General features: G+C 42.0%; 1 protein-coding gene across 3 annotated transcripts in view; it reads right to left on the bottom strand.

Moving 5' to 3' along the window:
• The window catches only part of greb1 (growth regulating estrogen receptor binding 1), a 264,880-nt gene that overhangs the window by 22,151 nt on the left and 218,597 nt on the right, over positions 1 to 24,132 (bottom strand). For all 3 annotated transcript variants that reach the window (XM_080192166.1, XM_080192168.1, XM_080192167.1), the window contains 7 exons: positions 23,979 to 24,074; positions 19,251 to 19,846; positions 10,397 to 10,499; positions 8,653 to 8,805; positions 7,211 to 7,353; positions 3,253 to 3,414; positions 1,552 to 1,756 (listed from right to left, as the gene is read on the bottom strand). In XM_080192166.1, the coding sequence (XP_080048292.1) occupies positions 1,552 to 1,756; positions 3,253 to 3,414; positions 7,211 to 7,353; positions 8,653 to 8,805; positions 10,397 to 10,499; positions 19,251 to 19,846; positions 23,979 to 24,074 (1,458 nt within the window). The remainder of the gene's footprint in view (positions 1 to 1,551; positions 1,757 to 3,252; positions 3,415 to 7,210; positions 7,354 to 8,652; positions 8,806 to 10,396; positions 10,500 to 19,250; positions 19,847 to 23,978; positions 24,075 to 24,132) is intronic.

Genomic DNA, 24,132 nt, shown 5'->3' with positions numbered 1-24,132 from the left:
TGTTGTGGCACCCGCTGGTGGACCCTAACATTGTGGGGGATCTGGTGCAGGTAGGTGGCAGTCAGTTGGTGGTGGTATGTTCATGAATGCGGCCAAACGAAAAGTTTCCAATTTTGCTACCTTCCTGCCATTGACTTAATCATTTACAGTTTCCCCATCCACCGCCAGTAGTCTTAGTTGCAGGGCCTCCCATGCAACTCTCAGTGCCCACCCATCATCTTGTCCACTCCAGCAGGCTCCACAAAATCCAGTGCATGATGTATATCTGCTACTAAATGCTAGACTGGAATTTACAAGTCTCTCAAAGATTTACACTATACATGCAACTCACATTGTTATCAACCTTCCTTCCAACAAAATGTCACAAAATGGGAACAGAGCATTTAACCTATACAGTTGGGCATTTCATATGATCATAATTTAGCCCTATTGTAACAAGATTTTGGTTATGACTGACTAAAAGGTGGCATTCACAGTGCAGCCACTAGAGGATGATATTCCTAACAGTCATTGAAGATAATATTTAAGCCTAGACACAGCTGACAACTGGCAATGGTTGGTGCTCAATGGCAATAATGCTGTTCAAGGGCAACAAAACATGAAAGTCAAATCTTACAAAACATCTTTTTAAAACTGTTTTTCCCTTCCTTCAATATTTTTTAACTTCCCAGCATTTAACATACAGAATGACTACTAAAGCACTTCTTCCATTAAGTTTAAACGTAGCTTTTTTTTTAAAAAGAGGTGCTGATCTTCAAACATTAATTATAATTCAATCCATCCTAACATGGATATAGTTTGGCTGAGTGTACTTTCAAAGACAAGAGTTATTTTGTTAAATTGTCCATCTCATACCAGACTGTTCATAATCCTCATTTAATCTTTCAGGTCTTAATTTGGAAAATTGTTTAAAGTTTATTTGTTAGCGTCACAAGTAGGTTTACATAAACACTGCAATGAAGGTACTGTGAAAATCCCCTGGTTGCCACATTCTGGTGCCTGTTCGGGTATACCGAGGGAGAATTTAGCACGACCAATGCACTCAACCAGTACATCTTTTGGACAGTGGGAGGAAACCGAAGCACCCGGAGGAAACCCATGCAGGCACAGGGAAAACATGCAGACTCAACAGACACTGACTCAAGCCAGGAATTGAACCCAAGGCCCTGGTACTATGAGGCAGCAGTGCTAACCACTGTTCCACCCTTATTCACAAGGATACTAAAAGCAAATATTTAATATTTAGTACTTCAACACAAGTAGAGAGTAGGGAAAATTTCTCAAAAATTAATTTAATAAAAAAGTTAATATTGATTGCCAATGATTATTATTAACAGGATTGTTTGATGTTTCTCAAGTTGGATTTTAAATATAAAATATACAATGTGATGTAAACAGTTGAAGCAGTTTTATTAACTTGAGTTTATTTTGTTATCTGAAACAAATTGATAAGAAGAGGTTTGACTGAAAGGCTGTTTTGCTAGCTGCGATTTTGCAAAAATGTCTTAATTAATACAATTGAGTTGGACTTGAATTATCCTTGAAACATACCAACTCCAGAGTTGTTGAAGATGCTGGGCAGGACTAGCATGATGTGATTTGGCCAATATTTCTTGTACACTGCCATCTCATACTCCTTGATAACTAGCACGTGCAAATGACTAGCACCATCCATAGCATGATATAGATTGAAGAGGCCGTGTTCATGACGCCCAGTCGTGGGTGTAAAGATGGGGCTCTTTATGCAGTCTGGGTTCTGGGACAAAACAGATGTTTGAAACTGTCATGCCGTGGTTCAATAAATGTATTTGCAGGAATATTAAACTGGAACTTAATGAGAAACATTCATCAGCGTTTTAAGGCAGTAAAGGATTTGTTTAAGCTTTTCTTTACTCTGGACATCAGTAGAGTCAAGAAGTAAATGTTCTGCTGAATTCATCTTCACCATGCAAACCCAGAATGCTTTCTGGAGCTCTTTCTCACATCTGTCCTCACCTTATCAGGCATAAGGAATCAGCCCCACTGCTGCATCTTTCAGAGATGAGGCAGAAACGTATTACAAGACCAATCAATCCACCAACCAGTGGGGATGATGTCCAAATACTAATAAAACTCCTTCCAATTAGGTTACAGTCAATTCCTTCTCAAAACATCCAATGATCCCTGAGCAGAATCCACCCATCTTCTTCAAATTGTTAGGGACCAGATCAGAAACTCCAAGATATCTTGTGGAGTTAACCTAGACCTCAACTTTTCTTGATTTTTGCATTAGGGCGAGCATAAGGTGTTTCACTCCAGATATGATTCAACTCACCCACAACAAAGCTTTCACTAAAACAAACTTTTTTTTTAACAACGCAAGTAAAATATAACAAAAAGGATTAGCATAACTTTTATCAATTGGATATACAGAAATATGACAAGCTATAATATTTAACGAGCAATCTCTATAGTTCCAATGTAAGCCATACCCAATAGACATAAATCTCTTTTTAAAATAAGCCCCCAAAAAAAATGCTCACATGGATGCTAGATTTCCAGCCTTTTAAAACCATCTGTACGGATCCAAAAAGAACATCTGCCTTCTGACTCTTACATAGAAGTTTCCAGAGAAGCATATATCCTCAAACAACAGAACGTTAGAGAAATATTCATAGCCTCTGGCACATCTCAGATTCCAGACTTAGAGGGATCAGAATTGTTTCTTCTTTCAACAGTTTCCAAAAAGCAACTGAGCTGAGTGTCTCTCTGACAGCCTAATCCTGGCCAGTCACCTGATATTACTGTTAATCAACCCAATCAATCCCTACTCTGCAAAACTCTATGGGAAAACACTAAAAACAGCAGAAGAGCATTGGTCCAGATTAAAACAAACATTCTAGCAATTATGTTGCTGCAATAACAATACAGGGCTACTGGATACAGACCCAACAACACCAGTGTTAGAACAAACTGTTTAAAAAGAAGTCCTGCACAGAAACATGACTAAAATACATTTCTTAAAGGCACAGCACCATCACAGAATGGACCACTGAACTGACCACCAACATTACAAGATACTATTCACAACCAGATAAACTGAAGTCAAATATGTTCCCACACCACATTCATGTTTATCTATCAAGAAATAGATTTCTTTCACTCTTCCCTTCCCTCAAGTTCATATGTATACTGGTCCCGACCATTTCAACTATAGCCTGGCCAAAAGAAATGCATGCTATCTGCAATGTTGTGAAATTGACAATTTCTCACCTTGTCAGTAACGAGTGGCAACCTCATACTTTCCAACTGGCCTCCAGGTTGACTAAAAATAAAATTATGTTCCTTGGATTTGGGAATAATAAAGTGAAGCTGGACTTCCTCTGCCAGCATTGAGCAGGAAAAGGTAAAGGCATGGAGTGTGGAATCATATGGCTAACAAAAAACAAACAGAATAGTGAAATTAGTTCTCAAATACATTTTGCCTGGAAGAAGAGATCATTCTTTACTGCACTTTATATCTGTCTTTCTGAAACTAAAGATAATCATCTGCCAGATCCTGTGCTTTACCGGACTGAGTCTTGGGATGGTCAGAATGTCCTGTGAGGAGAGATTGAGGATTTAGAGGAATGAGTTGCAATCTCATTGAATCATGCTAAATGCTTGCAGGGTTCAACTGGGTAGAAGCAGGAAGTTTGTTTCCCCTGGCTGTACAGGGCAGGGGGAATGGGGTGGCAGAATTGTTCTGGAACCAGGCAAACCAATCTCAGAATAGGAAGTAGGCCATTTATAGGACTGAGGCGAGGAGAAATTTCTTCACTCTGGAGGATGGTGATTATTTACAATTCTCTACCCAGAGGGCTGTGAAGGCTCAGTCATTGGGTATATTCAAGACAGAGACTAATAGCTTGCTAGACATTACAGATACTGAAGTCAATGGGGATAGTGCAGGAAAATAACATTGAGGTAGAAAATCAGCAATTATTCTGTTGAATGGCAGGATGGCCAAACAGCCTTGTCCAGCACTCATGCTCCTATCTGCATTTTAAGAATCAAAAATTGGCGATTTATTTAGTAAACAGATGTTTACACAGTGCGCAGTACAAGGTTACATGACAAAGTACAGTGTCGTTTATATTGCTAGAAATGAGCACACATCATCTCATGATAAGTTCTCAGGCAATTTGAGTGGGATATGATGCAATCTGGAACATTATAGCATTGTCTGAGCTGACTTGAACTAATTCAGTGATTTTAAAAATGTATAAAGTATGTGTATAATATACAATGGTGTGTATATTTTTCCTTACCAGGGTGTCCCCATAATATTCCGCGACAGTGCAGAGGGACCTCGGGGTCCTTGTGCATGAGTCGCAAAAACCCAGCCTGCAGGTGCAGCAGGTGGTCAGGAAGGCTAATGGGATGCTGGCCTTCATAGCGAGGGGGATTGAATATAAAAGTAGGGAGGTCTTGCTGCGGCTGTATAGGGCATTGGTGAGGCCGCAGCTGGAGTACTGTGTGCAGTTTTGGGCGCCGCACTTACGCAAGGATATTTTGGCCTTGGAGGGAGTGCAGAGGAGGTTTACTAGGCTGATACCGGAGTTGAGGGGGTTGAGCTATGAGGAGAGGCTGAATAAACTAGGCTTGTACTCGTTAGAGTTTAGAAGAATGAGGGGAGATCTCATTGAGACATATAAGATGACGAATGGGATGGATAGGATAGAGGTGGAGAGACTCTTCCCGCTCAGAAAGGACAGTAGGACTAGGGGGCACAGCCTCAAGATAAAGGGGGGGCGGTTTAGAACGGAGTTGAGGAGGAACTTCTTCACTCAAAGGATGGTGAATCTCTGGAATTCTCTGCCCGTTGAGGTGGTGGAGGCTACCTCGCTAAATATTTTTAAGACGTGGGTTGATGGGTTTTTGATAAGCGAGGGGATTAAGGGTTATGGGGAGAGGGCGGGAATGTGGAACTGAGCCACGACAGATCAGCCATGATCTTATTGAATGGCGGGGCAGGCTCGAAGGGCTGGATGGCCTACTCCTGCTCCTATTTCTTATGTTCTTAACAGATCAGTATCAGAAGCATGCAGAATATGCAGCAGAGTACTTACAGATTAAAAGCTGATACCTTCTAATTCAAATTTATTTATAATGTTACTGAATTATGATGCATTGTAATGTCTGAAAATATAAACTTGAAAATGAGAATAAATTACAGTCTTTAAAATGTAAATACCAATATTCAACTGAGAACTGTTAGTCACATAACCTATACTTCCAGTCATATAACATGTCCTTCCAGTCACATGGCATTTAAGTGCGGTCACATGGCATGTACCTCCAGAGAAGGGCCAAGAGGGAGGGTAAGTAACATAGCAAAAATGTAATTTTTGTCTATTGTTTCTTGTTTTACATCATGTTTCAGTTTAAATTAGTTTTACAATATCATATTTAATATGGAAAATTTCCTTTCATTTAAAAATCAACACCTGCTGGAAAAAACCCCACAGACATTGTGCCTTTATTCTGTGCAGGTTGTGTGGACTGTCACTGTGGATAACTTTAATCCCAAATTTTCCTTCAAATCAGAAGCTGTTTTTTTGTGAAGAGTTCTTTTATAGATATTGAAGCCCCAAAGGTCAACTTGGATTTAATCTGGAATCTGCCAGTAGGTCTGGAAGAAGTCAGGAATCTGCTGTTGGAAAGATGCAGCTGCATGATCCCATTGTGGTGTGAGCTGGCCACTGGCCCCCTGCCAGGCCAGCTCAGACATCAGGAACCCATTTCATCTGCTCCTCATTCAGTGGAAGATTCAAAAAGGCAGAAAGCTCTTGGTAACAGCTAAAGTTCTGCCTGCAGGCTCTCTCAGGAAGCAAGGAGCATTCCAACTAAACCCGATGGCATCATCAGATATTTGAATATCACACGACTAAAAATATGTGGAAGTCCAGGTAGAAGGAATCTCTTTGTTACTAAAAGCTCAGTCATTGATATTGGCTTCACCAGTGTTCCTGTACAGAGTCCATCCCCTCCAGTGCTCGAGAGTGAAGGACTACAGGATGAATGATCCCTATTGTGCTACATCTCCCTTCCTTTGAAGGTAACTTCCAAAGAGCTCTTCTCCTTAGGGGCTGTGAAGTGTAATGCCACGTTAATGAGTGGCCCCTCTGTCTCGAGGCTATGCACTGCTCTTTTAATTCTTTTGAAGTAACATGTGGCCTAATAAGTTCCTACCTCAGTCTGTGTGTTCAAACTTGGTAGCCTGATACTCTGGGAGGAGACAGCACAGATCCCTGTGATTCACTCTCCTGCAAATCAAAAGAGCTCTTGCAGTGTGGGAAGACACATTTAATTCACCAACTGGCTGGGGTCAGTTTCATTTAATCAGGGTGGCTGAATTAAAGCACGATTAATTCCAAAGAAATTGCCTCTAAGTAAGTGGTTGATTTCAAAAATGCCTGATGTTTCCACTGCTAACAGGTGAGTTTCCTGCTTACTTATCCTCCTGCCATCGGGAATCTGGTGCACAGCCTCCCGCACAGTCCATCTGCTCCAGTGGGTGCCACAAAATCCAGCCCATTATGTGTATCAGTTACTTTTGTCTGGTGATTTCTCACACAAACAACTCAATAAATCCTGCAAAGACTGTAATGTTGACTCTTTGAAAGATCAGACTCTGAATGTGACTTGCTTTATCCAGAAGGTGGATTTCAAAGGATTTTGTTCGACAAGTTGTTTGATTAAACCTTTGTGAACTGACTTCAGACCACTATCCTAACTGATTCAACAACTTGTTTGTACAACGGCCTCTTTAAATGATAGATCACAAACAAACCTTTCCGATAACACTGTTTGCTGCAGAAAATGCTACTTTCAAAGTAACTTATGACACAGTGGAAACCTCATGAACTATCGAGTAGCAATAAAATTAGCTCTGCTCACCTGTGGTTCATGCCGAGCAAGAGTTTGCTTTTATGGAACCAGACTTTTTGCTCTGGGAATAAATAGTGGCCGGAATCTTACCGCTATTCGTGCTGGCAGGATTTTCCCATTCTGCTGCAATGAATGGAGATTTGGCCGGCCGCCAAATTCTCTGACTTTGCTGCAGCAGGAGTGTGGCATAAACCACAGGTAAGATCATGTCCAGTATGTTCGTAGGATAAGCTCAGCTCATGACCAGTGTCTTTTTTCTTTGGATTTCTGAATAACTTGCTATGTAAGTTATGCATACCTGGCATCTGGAACTGAAGCCCATATATTCATAGCACTGCTCACAGTGATGGTATGTATTGTAGGCAGCATACTTGGACAATCTCATTCGTGTTGTATGGCGTCGCAGATAGATGTCATCTTCTTTCCTATTCGCTTTACATCCTGTTAAGTTAGATAATTTTGGTAAGCAACAGGCAGAAATATAGGAAGACCGGTTTCCCTATTTGTTCCCCCAGTATGAAGCTTAATATAGTGGGAGCGCACACTTCCAACTACTTGCTTAATAAAAAGGAAATCCCATTGACCCAAATACTGGATTCTGCCAAGAAAGCTCCACTCTGGGAATGCAAATTTGTGGAAAAACCTTGTAAGAATGCATAACTAGATGAGGAAAATAAGATCTTGATGAAAATCAGCAAGAAGAGTGTGCTTTGGCCATGTAGTTTTAGTTTTACAATTCTGGATTCACTAGTTCACAGTTAAACACCAGTGAATATGTTAGTCTCAAAGAATTAAATGCACGTTACTACCAATTGTCAGACCTATAAGAAGTTGTGATAGGTCCCAGGAAGTGATGGTAACAGTACTGTGGTGCCCCAAGGAGACAAAGCAGTCCAGTTACGTAACTGAACAGAGAACACAAACTCTAACCTCCTCATCATCTCATTCTGCCCCACACCCCAACCCAGAATGTAACTTGCCTTGTGGCAAGTCCAAGTCAGTGCCGGTGACCTACAATGAACTGCAATTTATTTCTGAACTCGCGTGCTAAGCTAACTTCCTTCAAATTATATTTTTAACAAGTTAACTGTAAAGAAATAAAATTGTCCCAGCAGAGTGTCAGCTCTGATTCCCACACTCACTTAACATCACAGGAATAACAGTCCAGGATTTAACATCCTCTCCTTTACATGTGGGGGTGGCACGGTGGCACAGTGGTTAGCACTGCTGCCTCAGAGCGCCAGAGATCCGTATTTGATTCTTGGCTTGGGTCACTGGGTGGGATTTTCCAGCCACGCTCACCCTAAAACCAGAAAATCCTGCCCAAGGTCAATGGGCCTTTGCATGATCCACCCCCACTTGCTACGATTCCTGCGGAAGACAGAACATGAAAACTTCTCCCCCCACCCCGCCTTTCTCTGTGCAGAGTTCCTCTGGGTGCTCCGGTTTCCTTTCAGAGTCTGAAAGGCGAGTTGGTTGGGTGCATTGGCCACGCTAAGTTCTCCTTCAGTGTACCCGAACAGGTGCTGGACTGTGGCGACGAGGTTATTTTCACAGTAATTTCATTGCAGTGTTAATTAAAGCCGACTTGTGACATTAATAAATAAACTTAAAAAAAATCCTAAGCACAATATCCTTGTCACCCGCTAGTGAACTTCCATCCCACCTTTAACAACTCCGTTTGGAACTATATGTTACTGGTTAAGTACTGGTGAAATTTAAAATAATGAAACAATTGACCTTTGTTGTTTTCAAGGTCCCTTGAATAAACTGGGCTTGCATCTTCATACTTTGGGTCATGAACAGTGTAGTCAAATAATAATTCACTGATATTCTCCAAATCGGGCCACAACGAGCTCTCTTTCTGCTGCAGGGCAGAATCTTCTTTGGCTTCTAAAAGATAAAATGGAAACAAGGAATAACATTTTACATATATCCGTTCAATTCTGCTTCTCTACATTTCCAGTCACCAAGAGTTAGTCTTCATTCCTTTAATGTCCAGTACCATAATGTTGTCGAAAAATTCAGCATTCATAAATATCAGAAAAGGAGGAACGTGCGGGTGTGTGGGGAGGATGTTGGGGAGTGACAGTGTGTGAATTGTTCCTCCCGAGAGCTGGCACAAACATGATGGGCTGATTAGTCATCTTCGGTGTTGTAACCATTCTATAATCCTGTGAATTGATTAAAAGAGGTATTACTGTGATTCCCTCCAAGCATTATAAAATAAACAATAACCATTTTATCAACTGAAAAGTTGATAACCAATTATGGACAGGGCTGGAAAATGATCTGTTGGTTGTCTCCTCCCTTCCTCATCCTCTTCAGCTGCTCACTCTATACCTGGCTGCGCCCTCACGATGGAGACCTTGTGCATAGTGAATCAGAACATGATGAACTGTGATACTCCACTGAGTACAGTAAGCATTTCCAAAGTGATATACGCTGTTGACCCATTGTGTAAGCATCCCAATGGTCTGCACAATGACATTTTGTGAGGCAGCAGAGCTGGCATTACACAAATGCTAACTCGCACGTGAGCTGCACAGCAGCATCATTAGCCAAATGGTTGGCCATTATCACTCAGTAACCACCCTCTAATTTCTCAGTTTGGTTCAAATGCAGATTACACAGCTGGTGCAGAAAAAAGGCACAATGCCTTCTGCCAGAATGCTGGTCATTGACTTGCATGATGTCCGGAGTAAGGTCATGAAGCAGTTGGAAACTGAGGTTGTGTAACCCTTTGCAATAGTGGTACAACTTTGCAGTCATAGTACATTTCTGAATTTGTATGGGAGGGGCTGGGGGCAGAAAGGGTGTGGGGGCAGGGGCATCAGCAGCCACGGCCCGAAGTATGTACGTATGTGATGAAGCACTTTCAGAGATTCTTTTTGTGAACACAAAAAGGATTTATTGATCAGAATTGTTCAGCAACCACATGGCTGCAGGTAGCCTAAGAGAGCTCCATCTGCTGGGGTGATTTCCCACAGGATGCATTGTCCTTAAAGAAACAATCACCACAAAATAGCTGTTAAGTGGCTATTGATTTGTTGGCCTAGGCCTTGCCCAAGACACAGAAAATCATGGTGAGATTGGGGGGGGCAGCAGCCAGGCGACAAGGAAATTACCCACAGAATTTTACGGGCCTCCCTCCCTGCTCCTTGCAAATCCACCTGCGGGGTATTTTGAAATTCTGCCCCATGTAATACAGATGTACTATTCTGCTTCTAATGTGAAACTGAATTTCTGATTCTTTAAAGATGTGAATGCTAAGGTCACCAAGAAGATGTGGGTGTTCTTGCTTGTACCAAATAACTGCTTCTGTTTCTTTATATGTATTTTGCAAAGTGACAGTTTGAAACAGTAACTGTGACAGACAAGTAACAAGTAACTGTGACATGCCATTAGTACCATTTTCTAATCTTAAAGTTACATGTGCAAAGATCCTGCTGGGGTCTACACTGAGGATAAAACAAGCACTTACTCAGGTTAATCTCTTCTTCATCATAAACATCTACCTCCATCAATCGGATTAGCATCCTTGATAAAATACTTAGGAATTGCAGATAAGCTCCTGTCTTCCCCACCTAAGAACAAAGATGTACATCAAAGGTTCAAAGCACATTTACAAAAAAGACGTTAAAAAGAGAATCCTCCACTGCCAATGAAGAATAATGTGCCTGGGAAAAGTACACGTCAACTGAACCTTCAAGGCATGTTACAGAGGGCTGTGGGCACCCAAAGGTGACCGTGATGCAGCTCGTCAGTGACAAAAACAGATGATTGTGAGTTGAATCTCTCCCCAGCAGAACTGTATAACTTTACAACACAGGAATCAGCCACTGTCCCCAGAGCACTTTCTTCAGTTCTCTGAAAGGCTGATCTATTTTGACCCATTCCCTTGACTGTGACGATATCCTCTCAAATTCCTTTTTGCAACATATTTCAGAAATCCTATAGCTCAAATAATATCTCCTGCTTTGTAGTCAGATGGTTGTACTCAAAGTCCCACTCCAACAACTTGAGCACAAATGTCTGGACTAATACCTCAGCGGGGTGCTGAGACCATGCTGTAATATTGCTGCTGCTATCCTTCAGAGGAGATATTAAATCAAGACCCCATTGTCCTCTCAGTTGGATGTAAAAGATCCCACGGTATTAGGTTGAAGAAGAGCATGGGAATTATCCATAGTGTCCTGGCCAATAGTTATCTCACAACTGACTTAACTAAAAACAGTTCATCTAGTCATTATTGCTTGTGGGATCCTGCTCTGTGTTAGTCAGTTGCTTTTTCTTATAGATTGCAACAGTGATTACCTGCATTGGCTGGAAAATGCTTTGCGCCATTCCAAGGTTGTAAGAGGCACTATATAACTGCAAGTCTTTCTTTTGTTTCACACAAAATTCACACAAAGTAGCTAACCTTTCCTCTTTATTATTTTATTAATCTTAAATTTATGCCCTCTTCATTATTAGCATTATAAAAGACCAAGGTCAGTTTTAACACAAAACGTTACCTGACAATAACATAACATATAATGAAGTGCATTTTACCACTTATCAAAAATCTGTGTTTCTACTATTGTTCTGAAGTCCATAACCACCTTCCAGCGAGTCATGGTTAATTTTCTTCATACCCCTTATTAACGGTCTAAGCGTGTATTCAAATTGACTCCCCAGAACGTGCTTCCATATCTGGTCTCCATTGGGAAGGAATGTGCCTTAAACTTCCTCAAACAGTAAGAAATACATTGACCAAGTGCATCAGCCATGGCTCAGTTGGTTGCACTCACACCTGAGTCAGAAGGTTCAGGGTTCCATTCCTCTTCCAAGACTTGAGCACAAATATCTAAGCCAACACTCCAATACAGGGTTGGGGGAGTGCTGCGTTGTCAGAGGTGCTGTTTTTCAGATGAGACATTAAACCAAGGCTCCTTCTGCCCACTCAGGTGGGCACAAAAGATCACATGACATTATTTCAAAGAAGAGCTGAGGTTATATCCCCAGTGTCCTGGTCAGTCTTTAATCAACATCTCAAAAAGAGATGATTTGATCATTATCACATTGTTGTTTACTGGAGTTTGTTTTGCATGTACATGGTATATACACTGGATATGAATGGAAACATCTGACTTAAAGTTTATTTATTAGTCACAAGTAAGGCCTACATTAACACTGCAATGAAGTTACTGTGAAATTCCCCTAGTCAGTTCAGGTCAATGCAGCTAACAAGCACATCTTTCAGAGCGTGGCAGGGAACCAGAGCACCCGGAGGAAACTCACGTTGACAAGAGGAGAATGTGCAAACTCCACACGGTGATCCAAACCAGAAATTGAACCCGGGTCCCTGGCACTGTGAGGAGGCAGTGCTAACCACTGTGAGGGCCCCAAATATTGAGCCCAAGACCTCACTTGAATAGGAACATACTGCAGAAGAAACCCAATAAGGCAACTGATAGAAGATTGGTCAGTGCTGCAGTATCCCACTGCTAACTGCGGTGGGGGATCACAGACCGTCCTTGGCAGGGGTGTGGAGTTCTTGGGGAAAGCATCAGTAAGATACTCAGTAAAAAACATTCAGAACCAGAACTGGTCATGCTTTTAAACATGGATACTGTACAAGAGGAAAACACCAGGTATTACGAGCTCCTACAGGAATCAGGATGGTAGCAACAGTTTACAGTGGTCCATGGGATCAGGGCTTATTGGTGGCATACCTGAACCTCCAGGCTCCACATGCAGAGATAACTACTAACCTTTTTGACTGTGTGTCTGTGGGATTGGTTTCCATGGGATAGTGCCAACTGCCTCAGGACAAACTAATCTTGCAGCAGGAACTTCAGGCTGGTATAAGCTTCCTTATTGGCATATTCAAAGGATCTAATCATCCCTTCAGACATGCTTAAGGTCTCCTTTCATTTTTCCTCATATAAAATCGCAGGCAGCTCAATTCTGGTAAGATGTGTGCAGCCCTTTCTTGCCCACCATACTGGAAACAAAATGTCAATATACCATCCAAAGAAGCATTGCTAAATGGCCTAATTAAAAGCCTGCCATGTTTATCAATGATCTGGGTATAAGGCAAGTTTCAAAATAGGAGTTAATGCTTTAGGAAACCGAGAGAAACTGCAAAGGGATATTAATTATGTTGGGTGGGAAGGACTAAAATATGGCAGATGGAATTGGCTATCAGTGTGACACGTAATTGGAAAACAATAACTGGAAAAAGCAAACATCTACAACTGCTGGAAACAGATAACAGGTCCATCAGCATCAGTCAATGAGAAAGGACAAGATAACATTTTGGGTATAACTCTCTACTAGAACTGTAACAAAATGAACAGCACTTCAGATAGAGAAAACCTAATGAAAAGTGGGGGAAAAAAACACCCACACTAGAAAGGAAGTGGGTATAAAAGCCAAACTGGGGTTGGTTTGGTGGCTCAGTATATTAACAGGGGATGATAGGAAGAAGCATAATAAAAGGAATCCAAAACACAAGAGAGACAAGGGATGTGTGTATAGAAGGGGAGGTAAATCACATTGAAACAGGTGGAACTGACAAAGTTGCATAGGTTTCAGTGAACTAAGGAGAAGAAAAGCAGACCAACACTGACAATTTCCTTCAATCCCCTTTCCTTTTTAAATTCTTTGCTTTGTTCTCATTCAAACAAAGAAGTACCCTCCAAAAAGTAACCCAACTGCATTCTCCGGGGTAACTTTGGGAAAATCAAATAGAAGAAATAGAACAAACAGTTTCTTAATTATGGGAGATGAACCTACCTGTGGGAACCCTCTCAAAACCACATGAAGGGAACAAGTAATATCAATTGTTAGAATGTAACCAGTGACAACTTTGTATTGGAAGTAATGTGACCAATGAGAACAAGATGATCTGGTAAACCATGGAACAAATTACAGAGTGATGTAATAGTCAGCCAACCAGCTGATTCACTATAAATAAGGAACTATGTAGAATTGTGGTAAGCTTGGAGCGGCCTAGGGCGAGCCCTAAGTTTGGAGTAATGATGTTTATTAAACCTTTTCTTTGGTTTATAAGTTGGAGAAAGTTTTATTGTATTTTCATTCGCTGCATTTTGAAGAGTTCCTTCTGAAGAAACATCAATTGCCATTTTAAAGCACATTTTAGTTCATATAGTCAAGTTCCATATGACCTCCTTTGATAGTACTGAATTCTTTGTTTATCCATTACTTTCCATGTGCTTTTTGAACTGTCATACACCTAATTGTATAGGGGGTGTCCATGGGATTGGTTAACAAACACAAAAGTACCAAAATTTATTGCCTGCTTTGGTAAGCTGGGAGCTTAGAAACAAAGTGCTGACAATTTTATGCACAGCAAGAAACCTCACAACAACAGGTTAAAGTCCAACAGGTTTATTTGGCAGCACTAGCTTTCGGAGTCTCAGGCTCTTTCATCAGGTGAAGGAGCCTGACTAACCTGATGAAGGAGCCTGAGACTCCAAAAGCTAGTACTGCCAAGTAAACCTGTTGGACTTTAAACTGGTGTTGTGAGACTTCTTATTGTGTTTACCGCAGTCCAACACCGGCATCTCCACATCATGACAATTTTATGAACAGGATCCGCAGGATTCACTTGCACAGGGCTTCCACTCCGTAACAGCAGTATTATCATTTCAATCATAATCAGGGGCCTTCCATGTGTGCACTTGCCAAAGCTATCAGGAACTGATAATAATACATTAAAATTCAAATGGCCAGGGCCCATGAATTGTGCTCCTGTGGACAAAGAGTAATTTACAGTGAGCCAAATGAACTTTGCCAGGAACATAAGAACATAAGAACATAAGAAATAGGAGCAGGAGTAGGCCATCTAGCCCTTCGAGCCTGCCCCGCCATTCAATAAGATCATGGCTGATCTGTTGTAGCTCAGTTCCACTTTCCCGCCCTCTCCCCATAACCCTTAATCCCCTCTCTTATCAAGAACCCATCAACCCGCTTCTTAAAAATATTTAGCGAGGCAGCCTCCACCACTTCAACGGGCAGAGAATTCCAGAGATTCACCACCCTTTGAGTGAAGAAGTTCCTCCTCAACTCCATTCTAAACCGCCTCCCCTTTATCTTGAGGCTGTGCCCCCTAGTCCTACTGTAGAAGTGCTTTACAGAACACCCATTTGCCTTGCACTTGGTTAGAGTTGGATTTACCTCAAACAGCTAGAGGGCTCGCAAGACCATGGGGATATTTTTGACCCTGACAGTCCACCCCACCCTACCACAGAGGGTAGTTTCTGAGTTTCAATCACAAGAATCCAAAAGACCACTTCTTTGTTTGCGATTGGAATGGAAGGAGAAACAGGCAGACAAAAGGTGGGCAAAGCAGCTTTTAAGGAGGACATCAAGCATGAGGCTTAGCAGCGCCATCAATGTGCCAACGCAGTCTTTGGTTACTGGAGAAAGAGAAGATTTGAAGACCAATCCCTCAGACCCAGTACCAAGTACATGGTCTACAGAGCAACAGTGATATTCACCCTCCAATATGGTTTAAAGTTTTTAAAGTTTATTTATTAGTCACAAATAAGGCTTACATTAACACTGCAATGAAGTTACTGTGAAATTCCGCTAGCTACACTCTGGCGCCTGTTTGGGTCAATTCACCTAACCAGCATGTCTTTCGGACCGTGGAAAGCAACCGGAGCACATGAAGGAAACCCACACAGACACGGGAAGAATATCCAAACTCCACACAAACAGTGACCTGAGCCGGGAATCGAATCTGGGTTCCTGACACTGTCAGGCAACAGTGCTAACCACTGTGCTGCCCACAGGTTAAAGACATGGATTATATACAGCAGGCACATCAAAACCCTGGAGAAGTACCACCAGCGCTGCCTCTACAAGACCCTGTAAATCGACTGGCACGATAGGTGCACCAACAACGCTTTTCACACTCAGGCCAAAGCACTGACCACATTCAACCAACTCTGCTGGGCAGGCCACATCGCCCATATGCCTGATGTGAGACTCCCAGAACAAATACTCAACTCACAGCTTCAACATGGCAAGTGATCTCCAGGAAGACAGAGGAAATGCTTCAAGAACACACTCAAAAACCTCCCTTGAAAAGTTGCAATACGGCACAACTTCTTTGCACCATGTGAGGAAATCGGAGCACTCACAAGAAACTCAGGCAGACACAGAGGTAACCTGCAAACTCCACACACAGTCACCCATGACCGCACTCAAACCTGAGTTCGTGGCACTGCAAGGCAGTAGAGCGGCACAATGGCACAGCAGTTAGTACTGCTGCCTCACAGCACCAAGGACCCGGATTCAATTCATGGTTCGGGTCACTGTGTGGAGTTTGCATGTTCTCCCTGAGTCTGCGTGGGCTTCCTCCAGGAGCTCTGGTTTCCTCCCACAGTCCAAAAGATGTGCTGGTTAGGTGGATTGGCCATACTAAATTGCTGTTAGGGTCAGGAAGACTAGCAGGTAAATGGGGTTACGGGGATAGGACTTGGGTGGGATAGTGGATGGTATAGACTCGATGGGCCAAATGGCCTCCTTCCGCACTAAAGGGATTCTATGAACATCCCCACCAACAGCTGGGAATGCCTTACCCGAGACTGCCTGAAGCGGAGGAAGAGCATCTGGGAAAGAGCTGAACACCTTGAGTCTCATCGCTAAGAGAAGCTGAAGCCAAGCATCAATAGTGAAAGGAGAGCATGGCAACCCGGGCACCCCCACCCACCCATCCCTCCAACCACCGTCTGCCCCACCTGTGACAGAGACTATAGGTCGCAGATTGGCCTCCTCAGCTACTGAGAACCCATTTTTAGCATTGAAGCAAATCATCCTCAACTCTGAGGGACTGCGTAAGCAGAAGATTATCATGGCTCCTCCAAAGTGCAGAGTACAATAATTTACAAGCAAATAGTAGAATATGGGCAACAAGGAATAACCCTCTCAACTTCCATAATAGGCAGTGGAAACCACTGAATGTCTAGACAGATGCAAAAAGTCTTTCAAGAGACTACAGTACGTCAGAGGTTATGTCAGTGCAATGTTTGTGTTAGTGTAGAGGTTATGTTATTGTAGTGGTTATGTCAGTGCAATGTTTGTGTTAGTGTAGAGGTTATGTTATTGTAGTGGTTATGTTAGTTTAGCGGTATGTGAGTGTAGTGATTATGTTAGTGTAGTGGTTATGTTACCAGATTAGTAATCTTAAGAATGCTAATTCAAATCCAATCATGGCATTTCAAGAAGTTAAATTCAGCTTTCAAAAAAAAAGGGCAAATAACACATGCGCCATACAAGATAAATTCTAATCACATTAGCTTTGAGGGAAATGTCAGAAGTAGTATCAGGCTGTTCATAGAATCTCCTCAGTGCAGAAGGAGGTCATTTGGCCCATCAAGTCTGCACCAACTCTCCCACAGAACATCTTCCCCAGGCTCACCCCTATCCCCACTACCTCATGTATTTACCCCACTAATCCACCCAACCTACAAATCTTTGGACACTAAGGGAAAATTTAGCATGGCCAATCCACCTAACCTGCACATCTTTGGACTATGTGAAGGACACCCACAGGAAACTCACGCAGACACAGGGATAATGTGCAAACTCCACACAGACAGTCACCCATGACTGGAATCAAACCCACATTTGTGGTGCTGTGAGGCAGAAGTGCTAAGCACGGTGCCACCGTGCCAATATAACAAATCTGCTGGAATCACCCTGTTAAATGAATGAAGACATTTCAAGGTTCTGCATTCAAATAATTGCTGTTGGGGGAGATGACATAAGATTCCAAGTTAGTCTCCCTCTAACCTTTCTAATATATTCTTTCATGGGATGCTGGCACCACTGACGAGGCCAGCATTTGTTGCCCATCCCTAATTATCCTTGAACTAAATAGTTTGCTTGGCCATTGCAGAGAGCAGTTAGGAATCAACCACAGTTGATTCCTAACAGGGGCAGCATAGTAGAGAGCACTGCTGCCTCATAGCGCCAGGGACCTGGGTTTGATTTCTGTCTGTGTGCAGTCTGCATGTTCTCCCCGTGTCTGTGTGGGTTTCTTCCGGTTTCCTCCACAGTGTGAAAGTTAGGTGCATTGGCTATGCTAAATTCTCCCTCAGTGTACCTGAACAGGCGCCAAAGTATGGCGACTAGGGGATTTTCACAGTAACTTCATTATGGTGTTAATGCAAGTCTACTTGTGACACTAATAAATAAACTTTAAACAGTGCTGTGAGGCTGGGAGTCGCATCTTGGCCAAATCTGGAAAGGACGGCAGACTTCCTTCCCTAAAGGACATTCGTGAATCAAATGGGTTTTTATGATAATCGATGATAGTTTCATGGTCACTCACTGAGACTCGCATTATTTCCAGATTTATTAACTGAATTAAAATTTCACCGACTGTTGTGCTGGGATTTGAATCCAGAGAATTAGCCTGTGTCTCAAAGTCTTAGTCCAATGACATTACCACTAGACCACCATCAACCATGACATTGGATAGGGGTTACTTGCGCAGTCATAATTTTAGTACAAGAACCGTACATTGGTGCCCAAAGACAAAAAGGCAGAATGGCCAGTTCAAGCCCTCTTTTACCCATATCTGTTCCTTCAACTTTTTCTTGGTGTGTGCTTCCAGGGAGGTGAGACAGATGGCATTCAGTCCCCCTGCGAGTTCCCTCCCAGGTGGAACACAAGACAATTCTTTGCAGTTTCCTCTCTCAGGTATTCAGCATTCAGTCTCACTCTCTCTTTCCCTCTCCACTGCTGCATCTCATTCAGAAGCATTTGTAGACCAGCCTCATTTAAACATTGTGGTTTTCTTCCAATACCTTTCTCCCTTTATTGCGTGTTTCTTTCATTTGGAGACATGTTTTTAAAAGTGCTACAAACTGTTAGAAGCCATATACTATCTGACAAGCGCTCAGTCTGGCAACAACAACTTGCATTTACACCCTGCCTTTAACAGAGAACAGCCCAGAGCGTTCACTGCTTACTGCAGCATTTTTCAAGCTCCAGCCACCTGCCTACAAATTCCATTTCAAAACAGCAATATGTTCACATGTTACACTTGGTTAAACTCAGCCAATGCTGAAGGATAGACCAAATGAGTAGATCCCATGATTGACAGTGAATTCAATGACGCTGGGGCATATCACTGACGTAATTAGGCCTGTGGATGTCTGTGGTCAAAATTGAGAGGGGACACAAGTAATTTTTTGAACTCAGATCTATAAGGAGATTTTTTTAAAAACATGAATCTGCCATTCTGTAATTCCACCCCTAAGCTTCAGCCATAAAACATTTCACAACCTATTGATATACACCCTGCCTCTCACCTGCGGTGGACCATTCAGCAGCAGTCTGCGTGGGTGAAATATCTCAGTTCTATTCTGTGTTTTGTTGAAATCCATATGGTTTTGTTTAGCCACTGTCCACTGGCGGTAATACAGGGATTGCTCCGTGGAAGTCATAGTTTTGGCCAACGACGGATGAAAGGAGGTTATCCAATGAACAGTGTGGTGAGGAAGGAAGGATGATAATTTAGTCACTCCAGCACTGTCCATTGTAGTAACAATCTCATAGATCAATTTTGGGAGAAAGACAGTTGGTGGTTGGCTTGCTGCCTTTGTCCTTGGGCACTGGGATGACATCTGTCCCAAAATGGGAGTCTGAGTAGAGGAAGAGCTTGAAGAAAATATTTTTGCACATCTTCTTGAGCTTCTGCTGTTGTCGATTTTATCTAAGTTTTTTCTATACTTTTCTGAATATTGAGTCTCATTCATGGACTTCTGCTGTGTGTTGTCTGCTTTTAGTTTAGGCTTCTCATTGGTCACGCTGCCATCGTCAATATTAACAGATTCAGCATTCAGTGGATGTCTTGCAGAATCCTCCACTCCAGAGCTTAAGAAAGGATCACTGTCGCAAAGTAAGCCTGATGTTGATATCGAAAAATAGAGATATTAACTTGTGTCAAATGAAAAATTTCAGTATATTTGAATAATCTTTCAGTAACAAATTAGAAACAGAAAATGCTAGAGAGAAAATCAAAGTTAACATTTCACGTCATCAGAAATGGAAGAGGGCAGAAATGGAAGAGGCTTTAAACAATAACAGAGGTGGAGGAAGTGGGGAGGGGAATAAAGTATAAAAGAGATGGTCCCTCACAGCGTGGAAGGCAGGAGCCAAAAGAGAAAATGCTGCGAAATCTCAGCAGGTCTGGCAGCATCCTTAAGAAGAGAAAAGAGCTGATGTTTCAAGTCCAGATGACCCTTTGTCAAAGCTAAAAGATGTAGAAAGTGGGAGATATTTATACTGTAGGGTGAGGGAATGGAAAATAAATCATAGCCACAAAAACAAGGGATAAGGTGCTAAGGGCAGTCTATAGAAAGAAAGAAGGTGTGAATAGTCAAACAGCAGAGAAGCTGAAATCAGATGGTAAACTGTAACAAATGAAGATGGAGGGAGGAGATGGGTGGAAGGGAGGTAAAATTAAGAAAAGGGGAGGAAGGGAGGCTAAGGAGGAGAATAGGGGGATAAAATAGGAGGAAAAAATGGGGGGGAAGAAATATAAAGACAATAAAGACATAAAAGGTTGAGAACGGTTAAAAATTAAATATAATGAAAACAAAGGGGTTGAGGTGGGGTAGAGCTAATCATCTTAAATTGTTGAATTTGATGTTGAGACCGGAAGGTTGTAATGTGTCTAGCTGGAAGATGAGATGCTGTTCCTCCAGTTTGCATTGAGCTTCACTGGAACATTGCAGCAAACCAAGGACAGACATGTGGGTATGGGAAGAAGATTGTGTGTTAAAATGGCAAGCAATGGGAAGGTCGGGCTCCTGATTGCACACAGATGTAGGAGACACAGAAAGACAGGAGATTTGCAAAGAGGGACTTTGTTAGAGGAAATGAAGGAGATGAAGATACCAGCGTCCCATCAACTCCAAGCGATGCTGAAGCTTGTGACTGGCAACATTCAGTAAGAATAGAAGTTTTTTGCTAAAACGCCAATGGAGTGGAGGCTGAAATAGAACTGTGGAGCAAGGGCATGTTTAAAATAGAGTGAGTCATGTTTCTCTAAAGAGGAAGATTGAGACAGACATGTGACTCATGACGTTTTGAGCATGGAACTCAAAATGTGACAAGAGTAGTAGTTCAAAAAAATTTAGGCGTTACCATCAATCATGGATGGATCTGTAACATGACAGGTGAATTTTAGTTGAAATCCACATGGAATAAATAGGATCAGACAGTTGCTGAAGAGAGCTTTGTGGCTGTGAAAGCAAGTTTTGGTCTATACATAATCGCACATGAGAAGGGGAACAGACATTGTAAAAGTAGTGAGCATGGCAAATGTAAAGATACATGTTAATAGACATCATTAATGGATGCAATGAGTATTTTTAAATAATAACTGTTTAGCAGCCTCATGGCTGCAGCTTGCTCCCTTTGCGCCTTCTTGCACAAGAGGACTCCGCCCTGGGGTAATTGCCAATTCTGAGTCCCAATTGGTCCCCCAAGTTAGGTGAACCTTACTTTGACAATCACCACAACCCTCCCTCTTTAACTCCTTTATACAATCTTCAATAACTAAGTTATTCAATCCTAAATCTTACATGAGTTGGACAATTACGTATCGAGTCTTTCAGGATTTTTCTGTTTCTTATAAAGCAGAGTATTCTGTAATCTGAGAAGCTTCCACAGGATCCACATTAACAGGAACTGCAGTACTGGATACTGCTTCGGGCACAGGCAGTCTATTACTAATTGGTTCCACGGAGGCATCAGTAACGTCTATAACACGCTGACCAAGTACTTCAGTGCTTATGGGTTCAAAAACATTTCTCGATGGCAACACTGATCGCTGCAGCATCTCTTCACTCCTCAAGTGGTCCACATATTTAAGGATGACCTATCCTTCCACTTGGTATGACAGGGATCCGATCTTGGAGACAATAATTATGTGGCTCCAACTTGATCCACTACCAAAGTTTCATATTAGGTACAAAAACAGAAAATGCCGGAAAATCACAGCAGATCTCATAGCGTTTGTGGAAGAGAACAACGCTAATGTTCTGGATGACTCTTCGTCAAAGCTAAAGCAAATTGGAAATGGGATGATATTTAAATAGTTGTGGGGATGGAGCGGAGCAGTAGGAATTGGATAGAGATTGACAAAAAGACAACGAGAATGGTAGTGATCATGGCTAGGAAGAATGCTGATGGCAGCATATCAAGAGATCTGAATGTGTTAATGGCAGAACAAAGGTACACAATGTGACAAAGGACAATGTGGAATAGATAATAGATTGTTCTTATGGAGTGAGGGGAGGGGAGACAGTGGTAAGGGGAAAAAGCCATCACCCCTGTAAAATAAGGAATCCATATTACGTACTTAATGTGAAAATAATAATTATTACTTACATCCATTTATTTTTATGTTTTTTCTCATTGATTAATTTTTCCATCCCCTATTTCATCCCGCTGCCACTCTGCATAGCATTTGGTGGGGAGTACGAGTGGTGGACTCCTGCCACTCTGTAATTGTAAATGGTTGCGGGGGGAGCGTTTCCAGCCAAACATAGCACCAGAGGCTGTGTGACAAGTCTCTGCTGCTCTCAGAGCAGAGAACTGCACATGTACAATAATGGCCCCTGCTGCTATCAGTTGGCTTTCTGGTGATTAAGGCCTGCCCATTCCCCTCGCAGGCTGAAAACAGATTTCAGGTTTCTTCATGCACCAAGATTCAACATTTGGACTCGCTGATAAAATGAATCTGAAAGTCTCCCGTTTTCACTCCGATTCTGGACTTAGAATTTTTTCATACGATCATTGTCTCTTTAAGGGTATTGCCACTTTAAGACCATACCACAATCTTTCTTCCCCCCTCACAGGTTGTAGTTGCTTGTATATAGTTGGCTTCCCTTTGCAGGTGTATATTACAACAAATGTATTAATGCAGGTACAGAGTGTCTTGCTCAGGCTGCTTCTTCCTTGTTTATCCTTAGAACTGTAGCACTCCTTTCTGGTACCAGTGGCTATTTTTTTAAGCATTGAAACTTTTTAACTATATCAATTTTTTAGCTTTTACCCAAACTCCTTCTTTTAAAATTTAAAGCCACAGCTCTCCTAAGCTGCCAGCTCCATATGACCATCTTTTTTTCTCTGTTCATTTCTTTTCTAACCTTCTAGCTCTGCTGTCCAGTTTTACAGGTTTCCTTTTCTGTCTTTCAGTTTCTTTAATGCACTGAACATCTTGTAACTACCCACCTTTCCTGATTCTACATTCCTCGGGGTCTGGCAATATCTCAGATGGATCTATTCACTCAGAGAGAGACATTCTAGTGAGTACTGTTTTCAGACTTCCACTGAAACTCATGTGTCAGGCCAGTGGCAGTGTCAGAATAATTTAACCTTGTTGTCAGATGTAAAGATGCATTTTCACAGACTTCATTCATGGACACGAAGGTATTTATTCATAAGAATTGTTCAGCAGCCTCATGCCTACAGTGTGCTCCCTACATGTTTCCTTGCCTAAGAGAATTTCACCCTCCCCTGGGGTGACTGCCCACTTTGAGTCCCAATTGGCCCCCCAAGTCAGATGACCCTTACTCTGCTGTGCTGCCTTCAAAGGGATACTCAGTACTGTAAAAGAGTCAAATGGATATCGAGTTGGAGACGAGGTTAGAACTTCAAGGTGAGCATTTCTGAATGGCAGTGAATTAAACACTAATTGAAAGAAAACTAAATACTGTGGATTCTGGAAATCTGAAACAAGAACAGAAAATGCTGGAAATGCTCAGCATTCCCTTTTGTACAGCCCTCTCCCTAGCCACTCCCACTTCTGCTCTTGTCTAATACCTGTTATAACTTTAGCCTCTTCCAACTGTGATTAAAGATCATCAATCTGAAATGTTCCTTTCTCTCTCTCTCCATAGATGCTGCCGGACCTGTTGAGCATTTCCAACATTTTCCATTTTTATTTCAGATTTCCAACATCTGCAATATTGTGCTTTTGAGTAATTCACATTCTGGTCTTCAAAACTCAAGAGTATTCTTCTTACTTGAAGTTTTTGATGATCTAGATGAAGCTGAGTGACTGGAATATGAGCGCTGTCTCTTATTATTACCTTTCTTTCCCGAGTCTGCAACGGCTGTCACTGAAACAAGGGGAACAAATAGAAAGTCACAGCCTGACGTGAGTTATTGGAACACGTT

This window comes from Carcharhinus amblyrhynchos, chromosome 7 (genome assembly GCF_965287045.1).
Source record: "Carcharhinus amblyrhynchos chromosome 7, sCarAmb.v2.hapA, whole genome shotgun sequence".
In the NCBI taxonomy this organism is placed as follows: Eukaryota; Metazoa; Chordata; class Chondrichthyes; order Carcharhiniformes; family Carcharhinidae; genus Carcharhinus; species Carcharhinus amblyrhynchos.
Note: the sequence above shows the minus strand (reverse complement) of the source record. Positions and strands in the feature narration are given on the sequence as shown.